The 23921-nt window shown below is 40.7% G+C and overlaps 1 protein-coding gene and 1 long non-coding RNA gene across 9 annotated transcripts in view; one reads left to right on the top strand and one right to left on the bottom strand.

Moving 5' to 3' along the window:
- The window catches only part of LOC138066037 (uncharacterized), a 40396-nt gene extending 35327 nt beyond the window's left edge, over window positions 1-5069 (bottom strand). For both annotated transcript variants that reach the window (XR_011139213.1, XR_011139212.1), the window contains exon 1: window positions 4998-5069. This is a non-coding gene — a long non-coding RNA (uncharacterized lncRNA). The remainder of the gene's footprint in view (window positions 1-4997) is intronic.
- The window catches only part of TOX (thymocyte selection associated high mobility group box), a 222734-nt gene continuing 203569 nt past the window's right edge, over window positions 4757-23921 (top strand). Inside the window, exons 1-2 of one of the 7 annotated variants that reach the window (XM_009673519.2) lie at window positions 6784-7121; window positions 7365-7491. Coding sequence is in view for 4 of the 7 variants with exons in the window: in XM_009673523.2 (XP_009671818.2) it covers window positions 6942-7121 (180 nt within the window). In the remaining 3 variants the exon portion in view is untranslated. Of the gene's footprint in view, window positions 5401-6776; window positions 7122-7364; window positions 7492-8280; window positions 8355-11637; window positions 11659-23921 lie in introns of those variants that run through there. The other 6 variants (XM_009673517.2, XM_068932638.1, XM_009673523.2 and 3 more) reach the window with 6 other exon arrangements.

Here is a 23921-nt window from a genome sequence, read left to right on the forward strand (position 1 = left end):
TCCTCCTCTGTCTATTAAATTGGCTGTGTATCTTTTTTTTGTAACAAGAAGATGTTACAATAGGTTGGCTTTCTCTTTGCTTTGCAGCAAAGGGAAGTCAGGGACTTTCCTTAACTATTTAGATTTGATATTTACTTCCTTATAGAGATGGGAACAATTTATTTTCATGTATAAGTTTGATAACTTGAGGCTGGTCATTTTCAGCACAAGTGAATAAACAAGAAAGGAGCAGTGGCTAAAATAACAGAATTGCTGCCTCTTTCATTACATGTCAATTACAATATTTGATTTGACAGCGTATTAGGTAGGATTACAAACTGTTTTTAAATACTCTGAAATATATATCCCTATTAAGCTTTGATAGCATATTGCCACTGTTTCCTTTTAAATATACTGATTTACAGTCAGTTATGAGGGTAAAACCAGAATGTCAACAACATTTAAAATCAATCAATTTTTTAAAGGATTTGAGTTCATTCTGACAAAAAGGCCAGATTAATTACTTCGTTTTAAATATGCTGTAATCTTAATATTATTATCTTTTGCATCTTCCCAGATCCATGTGTGCTACCCATTTTAAGGGCATGAAACAGGACATATACACGAAAGGGATAGATTCTTTATCCTATTATTATTTAATTAACTACTATCTAGAAACTGATGAGAGCTGAGCTTTGCTCTCAAGTAGTTGTCTATGTCTGTAACTAAAGCAAGAATTGCAGCAGCAGATTATCCCAGCAAAATCTCCTGGCTCTCCTTTTAGCTTATCTGGACCTCCTAGCTCCCAAAGTTCAGCCCACAAAAATAAAAAAAAAAAAAAGAAAAAACCAAAGATTTTCCAATGCATCTGTTCTTGAATATGTAGGAGAAAACTCCTCTCTAAAAAAGAGCCAGCCTCATAAAAAGGATCTTGGGCATCTATGTAAAATAATAAACTATCACGACAGTCTCACATTTCCCTCTTCCCAGGAAAACCAAGAAATCTTATTTTTATAATAGAGGATCAGACATCTTGTCTGGAGATCCCAAATAAAACTGGGTATCAGATGCGAAAGATTAAGACCAAAAGATGTTGGGCTAGATTCTCTTTTAAGCTAAGATACTTTCACCTCTCTGGCTAACAACATTATTTATGCCCCCTGATAGCCCCCAATATAGTAGATAGCACTGTTGAGGGAGACATTAGGGTAGACAAAACAATAACTTGTTAACTTGGACATACTTACTTGGTTCTATTAATTCTAATACTTTAACCATTACAGCCCTACATGAGAACATGAGAATGACTATACTGGTTCAGACCAAGGCTGTGTACAGCCTCCAACAATGGATTTAAGCGTGGAAGAGTGAAGAGATGGCAAGCTTGTATAATACTTGCCCCCTCCTCCTTGTGTCTCTAGTTCCAGCTGTTTTCAGCTCAAAGAGTTCCTGATCCATTTATGGTTTGTTTATTAATGGCCTCCTCAGGTCTCTTTGAAATACCTGTCCGTTTGCTATGTAAACCTCTTGCATCCACAACATTGTTTGGCAAGGGGTTTGGCAAGGGGTTTCACAACAGTTCTCCATTGCATGGAGAATACTACATAGTCTCACTCCAGCAGATAGTGTTTAAAATAATTACAGTTTTTTAGTATCAGGAGATGTAGCACATGTTTCTCAATGCATTAGTTCCTGTTTACATAAGAAAAGCAATGACACTCCTCTCATATGCTGATATATGAATCTCTTTCAAAACTATTTCACTTGAATGCTGAATGGCTTTAAAAACTCAGTGTCCTTCTGAACAAATGTTCTTTCCTTTTAAGCATTTAAAAACTGAGTCATGCCCTTTAATCTGTTGCAACTTTTTTCTAGAAAATGCACCTATAGGAGCTAAAATGCCCAAGTTTCATATACCACTGAACCATCCTAGAAATAGCTTTGCTTTTTCAGTCCATAGGTGGAAAATCTACAATAGTAATAACATTTTTGGGTCCAGTCTTCACAAATGCACTATCCAGAAAACCCCAGAGAAAATGGCTCCTACAAAACAAAAGAACACTTAAGAGATTAATAAATATAACTTTTTTTATTTTTACCAATTTTAGAGATAACTGCAACAAAATTCAGGTTTTTTTACCATCTTGATGATTAAATCATCTATGTAAGCAGTAGCAACATTTTGGTAACGTTCAAAGCCTGCACCATTAAGTACTGAAAATAACCTTAAGTGTTGTACAAAGCAATTGGTACAGTTGTAAACTCCTGCAGACTCCTAGGAACTTGAAACCTTTCTTTAGGCAATAGTCAGTAACATTTCATATGAATAAAAATTCAAATTTGTATTTTTTTCAGAATCATACATCCTCGTCATTCAGTTACTGACATCTCTAGCTCTGCATTAGCCTAGCTGCGCCTGAATGCACCTGAATGTTTATCTAGCCAAACTTTTCTAGAATCAGTATTTTTATTATCTTTCTCCACAAAAGGCTGAAAAATAATCCATGCCCCATGAATAACAAGTTTCTCAAAAGCAGTTTTTCAATATAGAGCTTGCAATCTGTCTCCCACTCATTTTGTCAAAGTATGGTCCACATATCAGTCATTTGTAGTAGTGATGTATCTGTCAAGCATCAAGTAGTCAGATTTCTTGCAAGGGAAGGTCTTTTTTATGATTTCTGAGCTTTCAAAATGTCTAATCCCAAACCTACAAAATAATCAGTCATGCTCCAAAAAAACTGTGTGATTTTTAATTATGTTATTTTCTTTCCCTTTGCTTTCTGGAGCTTCTTCTGGATCATCTTTTCAAGTTTTTCTCCACGGCCTTAAGGGATACAAACTTTATTGAAAGATGAAAGCTGAGATTCTTTTGTGATTGTATGGAGAGATGGAACTTTAAGGAAAACATTTTTCGTCGCATCAGACTTAAATTGTGTTGAACGGACAACTAAGAATCTTCAGAGATATTTTTGATCAAATAATATTGAAAAAAAGAATACTGCTTCATATTTTTTTTTCTTTGGAGTTTTCTTTATATTACCTTTAGGTATATTTTTTCAGGTAATTAAACTTTACTGAAACTAGGTTGTTAGATGTGGAGGAAAGACATGATGCAATCACTATCTGGAAGGACTCTTTACAAAATCAAAATATCTAAAACATTGATTATAGATTCTCATCCAAATAGTGATTTGCCTGAAATTTGTGATTTAGTCCCCCTTAATACTGAAGCAGCTTGAAATATTTAATTTTTTTTTCAGTGATTGTGAGAGTTTTGTTTGAAAATGTGCATTATATTTCTTCTTAAAAGTTGTTCAGATTCCAATTGCTTTGTGATGCAAATACTCATGAGCTCATTTGGTAGATGTAAACACTCCTACTAATTGCGATCATCTTGACTTATTTGTTTGGAGGTCACTAGTTTTGTTTTTATTTAATGAAGAAGGAAGAGATATTCCCTTCTTCTCATAAACAATTTCTTTATATGGCATTATTTAAGCCTACTGTGGTGTCTTTCCTGAGTCTCTTCTCTTGCACCCCTTCTGTCCTGATTAAAACTACCAGAGAGACTCAGCAGGAAACTCAGTGGGATTGCTCATGGTGTCTTGAAGTCACCATTTCATTCACTGTTTTTGTCTGTTCAACCTTCTTTTCCCAGTCAATCCCTCTCCTCCGTGTCGTGTCACTCCCTGGATGCCCAACCTTCTGTTGTTAATACCCCTTGTTTGCAGCTAATTTTGTTCCTCTTGTTTTCACAACCCCTTTCTGTTGCTTTTCCTTCCTCCCCTACTTGCCCACCTCAACTTTCACTCCTCCGTCCTTTTTTAAGTCAGGATGTGTCAGCAGTGCCTGGCCCAAGCACTACAAAATAACGAGCCAGACCCCCGGCTCACGAGGCGCTTCAAGAGCGCTTCTCCTTCCTCGCTGCCTGCCTGGCCGAGGGGCGCGCACGGATCACATCTGAACGCCTGCCCCGGCGCCCTCCGTGATGGCTTTCACCCCGCTGAGGCAGAAGGCCAAGCGCTCGCCTAACCCGCCATGTCCTGCGTGGGCCGTGGCCCCGACGGACCGGGGAAGTCGCGCAGGCCTGTGAGGACCCTCGGGGGCACGGGGCGCCCGAGCCGACGGCCGCCGTGGCGGCTCCTCACACCTGTCGTTCCTTCACGCCTTGGCGGCCCCCCCACCTTTCCCAAAATGGCCGTGGACATGGCAGCAGAGGCTGCGGACACGGGCCGGGGGCTCCGGCCCCCTTCTCACAGAGGAGGCTCGGCCGGGCTCCGGGGCCGACCCCCTCCTTCCCCCCCGCCCGCCGGCTGCCACCTTGCCCTCCCCCGCGGCGTCGCTGCCCTCCGCCGCCGGGCCGGGCCGGAGCCGGGCCGGGGCGGCGGCGGCGGCGGCAGGCCGCGCCGAGGGGGTGCCATAGTAACCGTTGGGGGCCGGGCGGCGCGGCGGGCGCCGGGGGCCGGGCGGGCGGCGGAGGGAGGGGACGGCGGCGGGATGGCGGGCGCGGCAGCGCCCCCTCTCCGCGGCTGCCAGCCCCGTTCCCGGCGGCCGCAAATGGCTCTTCCCCCGCCAGCCCCTTTGTGTGAAGCCACAGTCGGAGCAGCGACTCCGCCGGCGGAGCGCGCCGTGTGCCCCGCCGCCGAGCCGAGCCGAGCCGAGCCGGGCCGAGCCGAGCCGGGCCGGGCCGGGCCGGGCCGAGCCGGACCGGGCTGCGCGGGGCGGCCATTCCCGCCTCGCTTCCCCCCCACCTCCCCGCCCCGGGGTGCTGCGGCCGCTGCCTGCCCCCGGCCCCGCTCCTGGCGGCGGAGGGCAACCAAAATACACCGCCACCCAAAGAAAACAACAACAACAAACAAATAAATAAAAAAGAAAGAGAAAAGGGACAGAGCGAGCGAGCGGGAGGGAGGGAGGGAGGGAGAAACGAAGCAACTCCGAGGCTCCCATAAAGAGAGGCACACACGGAGCTAGCGCCCCGGTGCCGATGTGTGGGGGAAACAATAAGTACTCGAAGTTACCTGCCCTGCTGTAGAAGAAGGAGGGTTTGTTGATTCTCTTGCAGACATCTGCAGACCGGTGCTTTTTTGGAAGAGATTTTTTTTTTCCTTTGCAAACCACAAACGGATGTGAGGCAGGGAAGGTGTTTCTTTGACTACTGAAGTCAGGCACCTCTTTTTCATTCTTCTCAGTCTTGTTGTGTGTACCCCCCCTCCCCTCACACGCGCACACACACACACACTCCTTTTTGCACGAACATTAACAACAACAACAACAACAACAACAAGGAAGGAAAAGGAGTTTGCTTGATGTTTTAGTGAAATGGACGTAAGATTTTATTCACCACCTCCTCAGCCTGCAGCCGCTCCTGATACGCCTTGTTTGGGACCTTCCCCCTGCCTGGACCCCTACTATTGCAACAAGGTGACTCGTGTTTTGTGTCGTCCGAGATGTTTTATCTGTGCTGTCGGTTTTGTGCTGTCGCCGTGGTTGCTTTGCATGAGCGGGGGCTGCGCGCTGCCGAGCCGCGCACCAAGTTTCCCGGCGGCGCCGAGGGGCAGCTCCGCCGCGGCCGCGCTGCCGGCGGTCGGCGTTTGCGGGGCCAAACACCGCGTTTCGGTGGTGCCTGCCCCCCCCCCCCCGGGGGCGGAGGGGGGGGGTGTCCGCGGCCTCGCGGGGGCCCGTCCCCCCCGGAAGGGCCCCAAAAAATAAAGCCCGGAGTAGTTGGACGGCGGGGTGGGTGCGGTGGCGGCGGGGGGGGGGGGGGCGTTTTCCATAACATCTTCCCCCTTTCTGTTGAAACAGCGGGGAGAGGGGTGTGCATCTGAAAGACTTGGATTTCCAGGTCCTTCGGTCTCCTAGTAATAAAAAAAAAAAAAAAAAAAGCGTCCGCCACAGACTGGCGAAACTCTCTGCCCCACCGTGTGCGCTACAGTTCATATGTCAAAGCGGCACTTGGCGGGGCTGGGAGCACGTTGTGGTGCGTGTGCGTGTGTATTTAACACACACAATAAAATAGGGTGACAAGTTGGCTCAGCACAGGGGCTCGACTTCGTCCCGGCTGTGCAACGGCCTCACTAATTTATTTCCCTGTAACTTGATTCAGTCGCTGCAAACAGGGTCCGTGTCTGTGAGGAGCCAAGTTTAGTTTCCCTGAGCCCTGGGGAAGGAGGAATTGCGAAGGAGACTCGCGTTAGCCCGATCGCTGGGTCTGCTTACGGTGCTGCGAGCCCGGAACACCACTTCGCCTTACTTTCGCAGCCGAACAAGGGGCCGGGGTTACGGCATTGTTACTGCCTCTGTGGCCTGAGCCAGCTGGTGCTTTATGCATGAGCTGCACTTTCTCTGCTGTTACGGAATGGGCTTTGCACATGAATAAAACGCTGGCCATAGGAAATAATCAGGAAGTGCGAGCTACCCAAAGCACTTCTTGAGCACAACCCGCCCCCCCCCCCCCCCCCGCCCCAATCCGCCAGGGGAGAAAGCTGCGAGCAGGCACTCCGCTCAAGATTTGTCTAAACCTGCGTGTTGAGCCGCTTTGCCTCCCATCCGCCGTGGAAGTCTGTTGTTGCAGGCTGCTGCGGCAGCTGTTTTTTGCAAGGCGAACTCCGCCGGCCGCTGGCAGCGTGCGCGGTCCTCGCCGGAGGACGGGCCGTTTGCGCGGAGGGAGGGCGGCGGGGCGCTGGGGGGGGGCTGCGCGGGGCGCTGGGGGGCTCCGCGGCGCGGGCGGCCGCCGGCCGGCGCGGGGCGAGGTGGCCGGTGCGCGCCCCGGCGGGGGCACTCCGCTTACCTCGACCCCCTTCGCAAACGGCATTGTTTTGTGCTCGCCTATTGTCACGACGGGCTCACGTGTCAGAAAGATATTTAGAGCCATCTCTTTCATTCCTGGCAGCTGCCTAGGTTCAGAGATAAAACCGCAAAACAGAATATGCCTGTTTTAAAAGCGCAGAGGCTGCAGCACTGGGATGAAACCCTCTCAGTTTTCAGGAAAGATTTCCCACATGGTCCAATCTACCAATCACAACAGAAAGGACCAAATTCATCCGGGCTGCAATTCACATACACTCAAAGGAGTTACAGAATTCAGGGATAAATCTGTCCCTTTGTGGTGGATGCCTAAGGATATTGCAAGAGAGAGCCCAGAGGTATGACTGTTAGCAAGTGTTTTAAGTAACTGTATTTTGCAGTATCTGTCTAGGCTGCCATATAGAGCAGAAGTTTGTGCAAAGAGTGAACTTTGTTCAGGAGGGAGAGTCCAGATGCCTATAAGCATGTGTATGCGTATTAAGTTTTTAAGTGCTTTTAGTAGTCATGAGGCTACTACCCTCGATCTGTTGAGTTGCTATTATTTTCTCTGTTGCCTGTTTTTGTGAATTGTGACCATGAAGTGTTGCCAAGTACGAAGCTTCGGGTAGAATTGATGACATAAGCCCCAAAGTGTCTGAAGACCCATTTGGCAATGAAACTGGACAAACGTTATTAAGCCTATCAGTGATTTAAAGCTTCAAAAAGAAGGTAATGACTTGAATACACATTTCACTCATCATTCTTGAGAGAGTGGGCCAGATTTAATTTAAAAGTGAAATGCTTTGGAAAATCAGGAATTACTTTAATATATTAAATCATTTTCCAGTTAAGTTCCTTAAATCATTTTTGGTGGGTTGCACTGCAAATCGAATGAATTAATTTAGAAAGTCATTTTAAGAATTTCTTTACTAGCTGGTTAAAGCTTCTTTTAAGTCATGCCATGTATGAGGGAGCAAACTGTTCTTTTTAAATGCAAATGAGACACTCATTCTGTAGACAAGTTGCAACTTTTCTATTTCACTTTGCCTGAACTGATAACGTACTTAAAAATGCACAGTCATAAGACATATGTTTTATGCTTGGAAAAGACTTACTAGGAATGTTTCACGTAAGATACTGAGTATAGGATGAATGTCTCTATCGGATGTCTTTGCCGCTGACCACTGATTATATTAAATGGACGGAGTAGGTTTGCTAGGCCCCTGAGAGGCGTACGTTTACTGAACATTTCATTTTTCACCCCCTTTGCTCTCTCCCTTCACCCAGCATGATTAACATTGCTGTGAAAACTTATCTGACTTGTTCTAAACATGTAGTCATGTTACAGTATTACTCTGTCACTCATGTTCATGCTGTGTGTGCTTAGGGAGTTTGCAAGGCGGCCTGCCGAATTTTGCGCTCAGGAAGTTTGGTTGACTGTTTGCAGTTGATCTGTACTCGTAAAGGAGATGATTGCAGGCGTGTGATGGATGCATATTGTGGAGTAGAGTGATGATCTGGTCTTGATTAGTTGTTTACCTTTGACTAAATTCTGCAGAACCCATTCAGAACTGGATCTGGTTTCCTGTAAGGTTAGTAAAAGCTTGCTTTGAGCACTTACTGGTGGATTTGGCCCTTGTTTTCATACTTAGGGTTTTTTTTAGGTGAATGTGGAAGATTTTGATTAGCTTTCTGTTGTAAGTCTGCTTGACCTGCTGATAATTTAGGGTGTATTCCACATATACTTAGACTTTTAAGTTTTATTAACTTTAAGCTTTGTTAATACTGGGATTTTTTTCCTCATCAAATGATTATTCATAGCATATGAGTGAGTTCACAAATACATGTATTGGAGGTATCGACAGTGCATTTTTCCATAGTCAAAGGAAGATGCAGTAATGTAGACTCAGACAGTCCCATCTTATCTTACTATTTTCAGCTGGCAGTCTTTGTTTCAGAACACTGCTTAGATCTTTATTTTATAAACCTAAAATCACATTCTAAGCATCTTAGCCTACCCTTTTTCTATCTATCTGCTGTGAAAGCTCATTATACTCTCTGCCTGTACTGTTATGCAGGCTTTTCCTTGTTTCTCTCATATTACCCATGGAGGGAGAAAAGTGAAAGAACAATGCAAACAATGTTGGTTATGACAACTGTGTGAGGTATCTCTTATGCAAACAGACGGACTGGACGGTACGCTGCTGTATATAGGTCAGCCTTTGAAATAACATAGTGGAGCTCTTACACTGGACGGACAGATTTAGAGTTGGGGCTAGTACTGTTTGCCTCTTGAAACTTGAAGCATAATTGCGTTTCAGACATTTACAGGCTAATAAGAGTAGCCTGTTCAACTGAAGTTTATTTTAAGAAGGATCACGTTCCTTAATTGAGCTGAACATTGCAAAAGAAATAACTTTGATAATCATAGTGTAGTAATTCAATGGTTGAATATGGTCAGGGATTTTGAAGTACTTGAAGAAGTCAGATTAAAAGTTCAAATGTTTATGCAGAGAGCAATAAATAAAATTATTTTTTGCTTTCCTTATTGCAGTGTCACCTCCAGAGATTGCTTCTATTGGTACTTTAAGAAGAATTGGTATATTTTCACACTTGTAGTTTTACAGTGTTTTCGGATATCTTCTCACATAAAGTGCAGTTACATAATTATAGTTTGACACAGCTAATGACAGGGATGCTGACCCCTGCCAACAGTAGGGAGAAAATAATGGTCTTTACTGCTCCCGGTGCTTAGCCTTGCAGAATTATGCACTAGATTCTTCTGTGATTTGCTACCTGGTTCAAACATAAAGGAGCCTACCACTCATCTTTCTTGCATTCACTGGTAGTTGTCAATGCAGTGGAAAAATACAGCCAGACAGCAGAGGTAGAGGGATAGACTATAGTTGTTTTTAAAAAGAGGGATACTGAGAAAAAAGAGTAGGGGGGGGGAGCAAAACCCATCAAAATGAAAAAAGCAGAGGAATACTGAACAAAAGCGGGTAGGGAGGTATAGTTCAGTACTTTGTCATACTGCTAGTAACTAGAATTCCATGGACTAAAAATACATATATTTTTATGCAACATTTAGAATAATTTATTGCATAAGCTTAACCTCACCATAGAGACTATTCTTCATAAAATGTTCCATGACTGTCTACAAAGTGTACATTGTTTCCAGTGGCTCCCTGCTATCCCCCCTATCTCTGAAATTCAGAAACAAAATTTGGGAAAGCCAGCACTCTGAAGGACAGCTGAATTGTTTTGTTACTAATTTGGCAGAATTTTAGCTTATGCGCACATAATAGATTCAGCCTTTATTTGTTTTTGGTGTTTTCCCCCTTGGACAACTGTCTTATCCCCTACTACATTAGGATCAGACTTGAAATTTGTTGGTGCTTCTTTAAGAAAGTGTTAAACAGTTACATTACTTAAGGAAGGATTAAAAAGTTACACTGGTGTTGATTGTTCATTTTTAAAAATTTTTATTGAGCCTTTTAGTTAGTTTCAAAAATTATCGCATGGAAAGAAGTGAGATAACTTTTCTTTCATGGGTCACTATACCTTACTATACCTCAGAGATACAGGCAAACCTCAAATATGCGTTAAATCCTTAAGTTCTAGTGTTTCAGAAAAGCTGTGGCCCCAGTTTTAGTGGAAAACAGAAACTGATTTATGGATGTGCTTTTGAGAAATCTTTCTACAGATGCATTATAAACCAAAGTATTCGCAGTCATTCTGCTTTCTTTTTTTTTTTCTTTTGCTTTTCCTTCTTCTTTTTTTTTTTTTTTTGGACCAAACATTAATACTTGGAGAAAAATGATATTTTACTGTTTTATCAGAAAATATGTTTCATCTTTAGTGCATTAACCCCAAACAGCCTGTTATGAGGTCCACTGAGAGAAGTGAAAACCATAAATAAGAATGCTGGATTTGAGATGCTCTCCAGTGAGACGCCTGCAGTACCTTTGGTGGTTGCATCAAACCAAAGAGCGTTCGTTCCTAGGGAAGGACCTGCTGCTGTGGAGCACTGGGCAGTCGCAGTGCCCGCTGAATTCAGTGCGTGTTGTGGATGATCACACTTTTAACAGGAAGAACTGAGCACGCTCCTCTCCTCGACTTCCCACTTTAGCAGTACTTTCTCTTTTTGGTAACACTGTTTAACATTTGATTTTATATTAAAGCAAAGAAATGTCCAAGTTAGATCAGAATTCTTGGATATTTAAGTCTCGTATTGCTGGCAGATATAACAGAACTTAGATCGTAGAAGTAAAAAGCTTCCTTTAACTGCTCTTGCAGCATGACTCAAAAGTGACCTGAAAGCGCCACTTCTCGTGGTGAGAGGGTAGTGCCTGCAGCGGTTCAGTCCTTGGCTTTGGGAACTGGCAGTGGTGGCAGTTAGTGGCAGCTTTGTTTATTTTTGTGAAGTGGGCATACGCTCTGTGGATGTCTACCGTGGGTTACATACACTAACATACTCCTTTTAGCTACGACTTATCCAAATTCAAATGTTTTTGTTGTTGTTGTTATACTGTCTAGGTACCAATTTTCTGCCCAAGGAGTAGTTTCTCATTAAAAATGCTGCCTTATAAACTGCTCCAAAGCATGGTTTATAATGGAAACGCCAACAGACTGTTAATTATAGCAATGTTTCCATAATACTTTAAGAGATGGAATTCACATTACCTTGAATGAGATTTTCTTGGTCATAACATTTTTCCCTACAGCATTCAGTTCGAAAATGGCAACATTGCGTTATTCCATGGTTAGGCACAGATTGCCTAGTGTCAGCAGCAGCAGCAGCCACTGGCTTCCACAGCAGCAAGTGCACAGAGGAAAATTTCTTCTCCTTCCCTTCTGCTCAGATATCTGCTTTTTCACTTTTTAAAGTTTTAGGTTGGTAAATCAAGATATTGATGGAAATGTTTAGTTCTTGATTTAAATGTTCAGCGTTAAAACTGTTTTTACAGCAGAGATCTTGCTGCTACTGCTATTTGTAATGCTTGTGGTTTTCTTTTGCTTCTTGTGTTTGCAGAATGTAATTTATTTTTAGCAATTGAATTTCATATGGTTCTACTAATATTTATATCTTATCTTTCAAATGCACATATGCTAACACTGTTTTTGAACTGTTCTTTTGGTGTTTATTGCTGGCCTGATATTAGATTTGATATAGACCCTGGTAGTATGGTTTCCTCCCAAGAAATACACTGCCTTCTAAGTTGGAAAATGCACTTGAATTACGTGAGCATCTGACAAATCCAGGTTAGTGGAAATGTCAGAATGTTTTAGCATTCGGAGTCTTGACTGTTAAACCTCTCTCTACCAATCAAAAATGGCACGAGGGGCTTTTTCAAAGATACTGCTGGCCAAGCATGGAAATAGAGCTGCTGTTATAGTACTTTGTCTCCTGCTTTTGTTATTGATGATTGTATGGTGTTAAAGTTTAAACAGAAGTTACTGTAGCTGGAATATATTTCTGTTGGACTTCAGTTATTTTTTGTATATGCAACAAGAAATCAGAACTCTGAAATCAGAAAGTGATAACCTGTGCTTAAGGAAACTAGTCGGTAAGGGAAGTAAGTAGGTCTACAATGTGAAACATAGCGAAAGATTTATTCAAACAGTTCCTGCCAGAAAAGTGAAAAGATTATATGTACATATAAATTTCTACTGTAGCTCTACTACTATATTTGTATATACACACATGTATTCCTACTTCATTATATATTGTTTATTTTGAAGAAAGTGAACTGTGAATATTCATAGTTTCTATCCGCTATTCTATGTAGCCAGCTTAGAACCCATATTCTGGTTGTGGTTACCCACGGTGCCAAGGTTTGTGTTTGTGAGTAGGAGAAAATATTTATTCCTTATCCGATCATCATGTTAGCATCAACCTGAAATCATGTTAAATAATAAAAGGAAAAACAATGGTAAAAAAGGAAGATCACGTTTCAAAAAAGTATAATTTATTATTTGGCAGACACCGTTGTGAACATTACTCATAGAAACCTGCATATAGTGGAAGCTTAATATCAAAGCTAATGATTTATTTTATGTTAATGACTTTCTGCTAGGGCATAAAAGACTGCTCATAATGGACTCTCAGTGCTGTGTTCAGTTGTGAAGGCTAACGGGATAACCTTTCCCAAAATTAAGCTTTTTGAAGTAAATTATGGTGTTATTTTTTCAAGTTAACTCGTGCAAATGTATTGGCAAACTGATCTTTTAAGAATTCCTTGTAATATTTATAGAAAAATACAAAACAAGGTTTTTTCTTCATGATCAGTTTTCTTAATTATGTTGGAAATGCCTATTTATGTTTTATTATAGTTTTGAAGTATAATATTCATGATGTGGAAGTCCTTCATACTTTTTTAAGGCAAGGTTGCTTTCGCGGATTAAACAAAAGTAAAGAACTTTTTTTTGTTAAGTGGCCCAGCCAATAATTTGCTAAACGGTAGTTAAACTCATAGTTTTACATTGAGAAGTTTTTAAAATCATGTTTACAGTTAGTTATAACCAACATTATATTTCAATAAGAGATAATTTGCCTACTAAAGTTCACATAATGTGCTAATCATGTCTAGTGGTTAATAAAGGCCTCCTATCTCACTCCCCTGATGGCTATAAAAGGCTATTATGCTCATGGCAGCAGTTCAGGTACAGCTGCTGTGTGTTAATAATGCATCATTGTCCCACTAATAAACACAGCAAAGGTCAGCAACCCCAAGCACCTAAAACACCTATTCTCTTTCCAAAATATTTATTAACATCCTTAATAGCGTATCTATTCATTTTAGTTAGGATTATATCAGTTAATGACCCTCATGGAGTCTTGCGTGTTAAGGTTTTGCAACCTGCAGTCTGTGGCGGGCTGCTGTACCGATCTTGCCTCCTAAACATTTCGTTTGTATTGCAGCTTCTTTAGTTGCTTTACTTTTGTTTAATTTAAGAGGAGGATTCCATGATCACTTGATAATTGACTTACTTTGGTACTTACTTTGTCAATTTTGAATTTTTCCTCAGCTAATTTAAGATTATATTTAGAGACTGAATCTTCTTTTATTAATGAAGACTCTTTAAAACAAATTTAATTGTGTGCTAAAACCTATGTGATTGTGTAACGCATGCATTCACATGTATACACACATGCACACCCAAAGATATGTGTGTCTGTGTGTGTGTATGTATATTTTATATATGTGTGTGTGTGTATATATATACGTATAAGCACACTTCCTTTAGGTTTCACACATAGTTTCATGTTAGTGACTTATGTTTTCCTTTTTGGCATAGATTGCTGTATTCATAAAGGTTTTTTAAAATGCATTTTCTACAGACAAAGAGCATATTCACATGGGATTTCCATTTTACCAGGGAAACATGCAAATCAATAGGCTAGCACTTATCTGCATTAAAATTAGGTATACTGTAATTTATGGGCACAGTGATATTGTATTTCTCTTGCGTAGCCTCAGATATTCTTTAAGGTAGCCTGGCTATGTGTCCTTAGAGAAAAGCAAAAGTGTTAATTGAACAAAATCTCATTTTCTCATCTTGTAGTATTGTCTTTTGTTTTCTGTTACTCATTTTGAAAACCTTATGGTTTTTTTGTGCTGTGTGATTTACAAACAAATGTTCAGAGGGCAGAAAAATATAACTATACTTCCATCAAGAGAAATGAAAAAGCTTAACTAGCTGAAGGGTTTCTATTTGGTGTAGCACATAGCTTCAATGACACATTTGTCATGCTTTAAATATATAATGCATACAATAAAATATGTACAGGCACAGTTGTGATATATGTAGTGTCTGGCTCCATTGCTATTGTTTGTAGTCTCTATGGTTGTCATACGTTGTTCTTTGCACATCATACCCTTACAGCAGAATTTGACACAATTTCTAGCTTTCAGTCCTGCACCATTTTCATTGCACAATATACATGAGTTTGACAGGGTGTGTTGAGGACAACTCTGGCAAGCAATTGATATTTTGAAGTGGCAAGCGTTTCAGCAGCTGCCTGCTTGTGAAAAAGGAACGATAAGATATACTGTATTGTTAGTTTCAGGCAAAGCATTAAGGTTTAAGCTCTGTAAAAATGTACACATTATTCGTCAGTGGTGAAGCAAGGCTTTTATGTTTTTTAGAGCTTAGCTCTCTGGCTGATGTGAACTAGAATGACATTGGTTTAATGGTCAGTAAATGAATAGGAGTACTTTGAATTTGAACCGCTGCCAATTTTGCACCAACAAAGAGACTGACAAAAGAAAGATTTTATGTGAAAGCAAAGCACAAGCAATGTTTGGGAAGGTAGGGTGAGGGGTAGAGGAACCCAGCAGAAATATCCTTTAACACAGCCTTGTAAAGATGCTGAAATTGTTAAAACACATCCATTTTACATGGCTCATCAGCTACAAACCTAAGCTGTTTCATCTAATGTTCTTTCAAACCTGTTGTATACACATAGTCCTTCAGAATATATTCATATGGAATTTACAGTGTGTTTTTCTAAATACCACACTGTGCCCTGAAGGCCTGTTGGCAGAACATCAGAGTTGTCCACTGCTGGAGTTCCCAAGTCTCTCGCTATCTGGTAGTGGGAAATTGTAGTTTAATCAGTTATGGCACTTTCAGTGTGTAACATTCATTAGTAAGGCAATTTGTCATGACTGTTAATAGTCAGGATGCATCTGCTCTCTCTTCAGTTACAGAGCATGATAAGTAAGAGGCAAATATTTCAATATCTAACAATATTAACATGTTTGAAAATTGTAGTTCAAGGTTAGTGCCCAAAACACAAGCAGCAGATTCATAACGATCTATGTATTTTTACTGTTTTACTTTTATAGATATGATTTTAAAGTACACTAGCGCTCTTACAAGGTGTGTGCTATCTGATTAGGGATTAAAAAGTAAATGTTAGCATCTACGGTGTTTGTGAAAGACTTGTTTGTATACTATTGACTCTATTGTCATTAATTGAAAGTGAAGATATTTTCAGAGTTAAAAAGAATTGCTCCACCTCATTTTCCAGTGCTTCAGTAATAAAGTGTTAACTCAATCATTTTTGGTAGTGCAGGCGTTCTGCAGTGTTCGTTTTGTGGCCAGACACCTGAGGATGTTACAAAAGATGCTCTTTAAGTGCCTAGCAAATAGACAAAAAATAGAGAAATGCCCTCTTCTCCCTATAAACAAGCTTGTACTCATTGTTCATTGTTCTAAATATGAAAGGTTAAACTGTTTCCTACAGCCAAGAAAGGTTAGAGGGGTTTTTCACATATATCTGATAACCCTCATGTATTACATAATATGATAGCTTCACACACAATAGCTTTGTGACACTTTTTCATTTTTAATGAAAAGCCCCCCAAATTTTAACATAATGATTTCTTTAGAAACTGAACCCAATCTTGGTAAAATCCGTTCTTGCTAGTAACAAAAGCTGTTACTGTTTAAGTTCCTGTTCAGCAGTTAGTTGGTACGCTTCACTGGATGTTGTCAAAAAGGCTTTTCTCTTGATTGACAACCCTGTAGGAAAGTGAATGGAGATTTTAATTGCATATCATGTGTGCATATCAGAGTGAGTGGATTCACTGACTCTGCTGAGCTCCATATCTGTACAGGTCAGCCATGCCAAAATACTTTTTTTCTAATAAGCAGTTGATATATTTTCCAAAGAGAGAGAAAAAGTGCATGCCACTGAGCTACAAAGCAAAGTATTCCTGTGATTTTCAGAAGAAAAAATATGTGCAATAAGTTTTCAGAATTTCAGAAACAAAATTAAGAGGTATTTTAATATGCAAATTCATTTCAGTTGTAAGCTGGCCAAAGATTGCTAGAAGATATTTTTCTTGTGGCACTTGCTAAGAGAAGTGTGTTTATCTTTCTGCTTCTTTTTTTCCAAGAGTACTTCGAACAAAATCAAAAAAAAAGTAAAGCAAATGGAAAAATTTACTGAGGCAAACTGCCCTTGAGTCTTGCACCTTTATAAAAGACTGGCCGCACTATTTTGGCAAAACTCTTACTTTAGTCGGAGATTTACCTAGGTGAGGACTGGCAGATGCATCAGTTTTGAGCCTCATAATAAGACAGGATTTTGATATCAACTGTAATAGAAGTTTAAATATTAATTTTTTTCCTGTAGAACAGTAAATGATACATCACTGCAAAATGGCACTGATGAATACACTTAAACATTTTCCACAGCAAAGAACATTGCAGGTGAAAATGACAAAGCCAAAGATTCATTATTACAAATACTTATTATATTTTGATGTCTTGAATTAGATTCCGAGTTTCATTTTACATCAGAAACCACAACGTTGACTGTATTTTTTTAAAGATGATAAAGCATCAGCAACCGAAAGCATAGCTGCATTATAATTTGGGGGAACTTTTAGCTGAATTAGGGATTTGTGCCTGTACAGAGACACTGAAATCTAAAGGGGGTGCTGGTTGCACTTTTCCAGGAGGACCCCTGTGAAGGAATTGTTGCTTAGTCAAAAAGTTTTTTGGTTTGTCAGTGCTCTTGAATGAAAAGCAAACTGACTGCATTTTCCCTTTTGACCCTTTTGCATGGGGCCAAATTGCAGTTTCAGTTTATATGTGTGTAAAGCGTGGGAATGGAGGATGCCAACCACTTGTTGCATCGTAAGGGCCACTAGGCCGGGGCACATCCACTTGTCTGACCATTCGCTGTGGGACACTAGCTCCTATACCAAGCCTGTTAATTCTTGTGTTAGCTCTAGTTTAACCTGTATCTTGCCCAATTATGTCTTGAATGTCAATTAAAAAAAAAAAAGACAGCTTAAGAAGAAAAACAAGACTTTTACTTTGATTTATTTCTGATGAAGCAAACCCTTGGCTGTCAGATCTATTAAGAGCTGACACTCCCAAGGATTTTCAAGAGTTACAAGCAGAAAATAGAGAGGAACAGCGAATGGAAAAGATAGTAATCTGACAGTAAGATTCCCTGCACACGATACACATTCAAGTTTCAGTCCTGTGAGCAAAGGCATCAATGAGGAGCAATAGCTTTCTGGACCTCTGAAGGTGTTTGTGCAGAGATTGCATCTCGGCAAAGTTGTGAGGCTTTGTGAGTTTCAGATCTCTGGTACTTTGAATCTTGATAATTTTTTTCTAGCAAAAGCTTCCTACAGTCTTCCTGGGTTTGGGAGCTTTGTGGACTTGGTGGCTGTGATGGAAGGCCTTCAAGTGTATCTTGACTGAAAAAAAATCTCTTCCAGAGGAGACCCTTCCAACCGACAGTGGAAGCAAAAAGCTGCCAGAAGTGAAAAATACTTAAATATTTTTTTTGTTGATGCAGAGAGAAAATATTTAGATTGTGCAACGTGGTAAAGGTAGGTTCAGCTTTTGATGAAAATGAGAGTGGATCCTGACGCTGTAATTTTAGATTAACACCAGGGCCATTTTTGTAAATCGCCATCGTAGCTCTTGTAATAACGTTGAGGAGATTACAACATTGCTGTCAGGAGGACTTAATTTGTTCAGGACTTTGTTAGGTTATGAAGTCAAACACTTTAAGGCTGAGAATGCTAGATTTAAGGATGTCTTGGTTTTGCTCTTTTCTATATCACCATGGGCAGGAAATGATGGATGCAGAGCAGGTGATCATGCCATTGCCACTTTATTTTATAAATAAAGGTGAAATGGCGTCTGAGTTAAGGCTTTTAGGCAGCCTTAAATCTCACATTTTCCAAATTTTGAGCTCTTGACTTTGTAACCGAAATAATACTCTTTCGAAAATAGCGGGTTTTGTGTGTTTCTGACTGATTGGATCACGTCCCTGACATTCATAACTGTTGACTATCAAGAGTGTTTGAGTCTCTTCAACACTGCTGCAAAGATTTCTCTGCTGTAGGGTTAATTCTGTTAGCAGCAGGGAGAAGTAGGAGTGTTTTAACATAGGGACTAAGTCAGGACTTTCTCTGGCTAGGAAAATCTTGAGCTCTCTCACCTGTCTTTTCTTTCAGTGGGTTCTCTGATATGGACTATCATGAGGCATGCTTCCGTTTTAAAGGTTTCAGGCCTAACGGGCGAATACTTGAATTTGGTTATTATTTTGTCACAATGCCTAAATTTTGCTGAGGAACCCAAGCAGAAGTTAGGAATTTAGTAATTTTGAACTGTTTATATGCAAACAAAACCTCAAATAAAAGGCCTTTTTCTATCTCAATGCCTTTTCTCCTGCTGGATTTCAAAGATGTGCTGCAAATTATGGAGTTGATTGAGTTTCTTTAAGACTAAAAATACACTGAAAATACTCCTTGAACTCCAAATACAGGTATTGTGGCCAGAATTGCAGTAATATAGACTGTAGTTAAAGATGCAGTTGTGCAGCAGGAGAAACCTTATTGTGTGTATCCTCATTATCATATGTAGATCCTCTGCTTATACAAATGTACGAAGTAGCATCTGTATAATATATTTCATATTTAACTCTCTCAATTTGTATAAATTAGTTTAGTTCTAGTAAAAGCAGAGGTTTTAATACCCCCAAACTGGTTTATCTTCTAATATTTTTCTTTGAAGCTACAAGGAAGTTTTCCTTGTATGCAATAATGAAAGCTCAGACTAAAAAACAGTTTTTGAAATGGAAAAATATATTATTCAGTTGAATCCGTTAGCCTTTTAAGAAGGTTCTTATTCCAAAGGCTCTTATTCTTTCTCAAACAGAACATTACAGTGGAAATACTAAAGCAGCATTCTGTAACGTGGCATTGTTTTTACTCAGTCTTTTCAGAAACTCAAAATGTAAATATTAATATTTACTGCAGAATAAAATAGAATTTTTAATTAAAAATTCTTTGATTGAGGGAGAGGACAGAGGTAAGAAGGAAGGAAGGAAGACTGCAGACTTTCTAGGAACAAGAAGTTAATTGCAACAGAGACAAAAACAGCCCTTAACCTGGTGCTTCAAAAATGATTGTCTGGCTTTTCTAGCAATGCTGGAAGCCCTTTCCTTATATTGGAGCTGTAAGCAAGCAACAGGACACCTTGATGTACCAGACCTGGAAGTTCATTTTCTACCATTCACTCACCAGCATTTCTCTTATTCTTACTACTGAACTCGTGACAGACACACACAAAGTTGAAAATAACAGTAGTAGAATGCATATTTCCCTATCTGTTATGAGTTAGAAATCGATTTAGAAGACTAGCATAATCATCAGGTCTTGTTATCCTGGATAAGCATGCAACTTTAGGTGGAGGAAACGTGGACTTTCCTTCTTACTCTTGTAGCTGAGCTAGTGTTCAGTCAAGCATGGGAGAGGAGAGCTAACAAAGGGGTCACAGGGCATTTAAGAAACTTAGATAAAAGAAGGGAGCTGGAGTTGTGGTCCATGAGCCCTGGTTCGAGCGTGTACTTATATTTTACCTTCACTGAATGTTAATCTCCTTTCTGCTAGTTTCCGTTATGTGTCAGGTATTCCCCCTGTGCAGATCCTCCGCTTTGAAAAGCGAGATGAAGAGCTTTTTTGCTCAGAGTACTTGTGGCTGCAGGATTAGGGCTTTGTGCTAGAGCAGAAGAAATGGTGAAGTTTTTCCTCAGAGTGAGGGGGTTTGCTGAGAAACTCAGAGTCCAGATAACCAACAGACAGCATGTGTGCTGAGTGGTCTTCGCCAAAGCTGGACATCATTTCCACTGCCCTGGACACCTAACCTATCTCTTAGGAAAGCTGAACAGCTCGCTAAATATTTAAATATTAAGGGAAAAGGGACACCACTGGAGGGGCCTAAATTCTCTATACTCTCAGGGGAGAAAGGGAGGGTGCCTCATACAGACTGACTTTCACCCGCAATTCTTCAGGGTGATACAGAAGTCCTGCTGTGATAATACACCTATTTTAAGCAAAGCAGCCAAATTCAGATTTACATGACGGCGCTGTTTCTACGATTAGGATTGATCCATTGAAGTTACCAGCTGGTTTTAAAAGTTCCACGAACGTACGTTTACGGGAGTTTTTACGGTGCGCTACATCTCTCTTTTTGTGGACTCACGTGGAGGCTGATTCTCAGCAATGTTTGCTGGCTCACAGAGCAAGCCCTAAGCTGTGAAAGCTTCTCTGCATTTTGAAGAGAGAAGGGCTTTCTCTCTGCAGTCCATGAAATGCCATATTAGCTATTCCATCACTGCCCCCCTCTGCTGCTTTCCTAACTTGCTGTTCAGTGAGAGTCCTGATGTTCTGTAGCCGAGATGATTGTCTCTTTGGCAGCTGATTCACTGTCTCTGACCAGGAAGTGTCTTTTAAGAATGAAACTGGAGTCCAAAAATATCAGGAAATCCTGTTGTGACAGTTGCGCTGATGAGGTCACGTAAGAAGAGGGATGGGGAAAAAAGTCTCCCCCAAAGTAGCTCCTGGTGAGAAAAAGATCCGTCTCCAGCAACAGAGGGAGAAGTCCTTCAGCACAAACTTAATTGTGAAGGAGGTTTGGAGAAACACTCTGTGAGTTGCTGTGCCACCTTATGTCCCATTCCCCCAACCTCAGATAAGATCGCTGTTCTCCGCATCCCAATTTGTTATCCCTTAACTTGGATGAGCACTTCATTCTTCCTCAGCAGCAGGTCTTATTTCAGCCCTTATCTGGTGCTTCAGTACTTTAGGCCTGTAGCTCCTAAAAAAAAGGGGGGGGGGGAGACAAATTTGGCGTTGAGAGTAATGGAGTACAAGGAGCAGACTGCTCATTTGTGTAAATTGTTTTCCCTTTAGGCTCACTCCACAGAAAGAAAATTTTATCATTTTCTTTCAGTTTTTTTCCCCTCTTTGCCTTTACAAGTATTACACTTGACTGCATAGCAGAGAAGCTGGCAAATGAATCCTGCTGCACAGAAACAGTTAAAAATTCTCCCTAAGATGATTAACCACACCAGTGCTGGAGTAATGAAAGGACCTGCTTATGGCCACAGAGAAGAGGAAGAGAAAGGTCAGAATTAGAGCTGGAATTCTATACTTAGTTTGAAATTTCTAGTTATGGCAGCATATTTTGTATATAGGGTTATTACTCTTTGGCAAGCCCTGCTGTGTCTAAACACTTTTGGGTGGGCTAAGGATGAAGTTTCAGTTTAACTCTGAATTTTCTTGCTTTTGTGGTTTTAAACATTAGGTTATAATAACATTTCATGAGCATCAATTTTTATGGTACAGTTCATTTGTAGAAGAGTCTATTTTTACACAGTCATAGTCTAATAGAAGTCTGTTGCATTAGGTTTTAAAAGGTGAACTTCATTGTTTTTCCTGACAAAGCAATGCATCATCCAGGAGACAGAACTATGACAAGCTGTTTGCAAAATAATTCAACAAATCTTTTATTTTCTTACGATTTTGTCCTATTACCGTAAAAAGGAATGGAGTCATGAGTTCCCTCACAGTGCCTTAGTGTATGAGTGGAAATACACTCCTGAATATCTTATTACACTCTGCCTCCACCACTTCTCTAGGACTGCTGATGTCTGTCACCAGGTCTTCCTTGCTGCAGTCTCCTGTTCTTCGTGTCTTGTATTTAGACTCAGCGCAGCACAAATATAAAGCTGCTGTCTTTTTAGTGTTGAATTTTTAATATGTTTCAGCATTTGTGATGATTTCATTGCAGTACTGAACAGAATTAGACTTTAATTTTTGCAGAGATACCACTGTATTTGAAAGAGGAGCAATTATTTCCTCCCTTTAAAAAGTGTGTGTACGGTACATTGTGTACTCTGTTCTGTATCTATCTGTGTCTCTAAATTAGTTTGTATCACCTCTGTTGTAAAACTCTTTTTCTCCCACCACTACTTTGAAACTGCCTTTCATACTCAATGTAACCCATGAATTGGTCCTGTGAGTGAGTCACTCCAAGGTTGTTGTTCTTTCCTTATAACTGTATTTAATATAAAAAGTACTGTGCTCTCTGTTACGTCCATCTTGTTCGGCTGGAACAGTATCTGCTAAGATGGAAAAGCAGAATGCAATATCAGAATGCATTTAAATGTAATAACATATCTAGACTCTTTCATTTTATGGTACAAAAATAACAGTTCTCCTGCCTTTATCACTACTTTGGCTTTTAAAGTCTTGTGGCACCAGATTATTTGAATCACAGGCTTGGCCTTGCAGCCCTTAGCCTAGCAAAACTGCCACTGATGTCCAGAGGTGTTTTGCTTCCTTCGAGGGCTGTGATTTGGCCTTATGTCAGCTACAGAACCCTATCTTAGATACCGTTTGTTCTTAAATAAAGATTTACATAAGCTTTGTCATTCCACTTGTCATACTGTGCACATTTCTTCTGTTAACAAAGTGATACACATGGGCTTAATTTTCAGGATTATTGCATTTTGTACACACTGGCCCAAAAGAAACTTTACTGAGAACAGTAAATTTGTTTTTTTGTTGGGTGTTGCTTTTCCTACAAGTGCATATGCCTTCCAAGGTCCATCAAAGGCAAAAGTTTTAAAGGGCCATTGACAGCAAGTACAGTCAAAATAATACCTTTATCTATCTCTCTTGCAGTTGCAAACACTGTGCCTCAGGTTCCTTTGAGTTTCTCCTTTCTCAAAAAAATCTGTTAGTTTAATTTTTCCTTGGATAAGGAATCCAAAAGGTAGTCCATTAGAAAGACAGAGGTATATGCAAGCTATAAAACTAGGATAAGCGGTAAATGCACCCTCTGATAGTCCTGCCCACTGCAATACTCCCTACCAGATTCCCTGCAGATCTTTTTTCCGGTAACTAGGATAAACAGTATTAATAGTTGATAGAGAACATTAGAGGTTGAGGGAAACAGTCATGCCTGAAAACTTGTTTTTTGTGTAAAACTGTGGCATGACTTGCCTTATGTTCTCATTCTGCCCTTTCGGAAGCACGTGATTCGCGCGAAGCCTGGGTGTTCGCGGGCTCTTCTCTCTGATTCAGGTTGCCCCACGCATGGGGCCTGTCTCTACCTCCCTGAGGGCCAACTGTTGCCACTCTTACCAAAGGCCATATTTCTTTTCAGTCCGTTTCATATTCAAAATCATTACCTAAGGAGATACACGAAATGAAAGAAACAGTATTATTTTCTCAATACATGAATGTTGTGCGCTACATGAATGTTGTCCACTGTTGCCTTTGAGCTGTTTCTTGACCTGATTTTATGTTGCAATTTTGTTGCTGTAA

The sequence above is a fragment of the Struthio camelus genome, chromosome 2 (assembly GCF_040807025.1).
Source record: "Struthio camelus isolate bStrCam1 chromosome 2, bStrCam1.hap1, whole genome shotgun sequence".
NCBI lineage: Eukaryota > Metazoa > Chordata > Aves > Struthioniformes > Struthionidae > Struthio > Struthio camelus.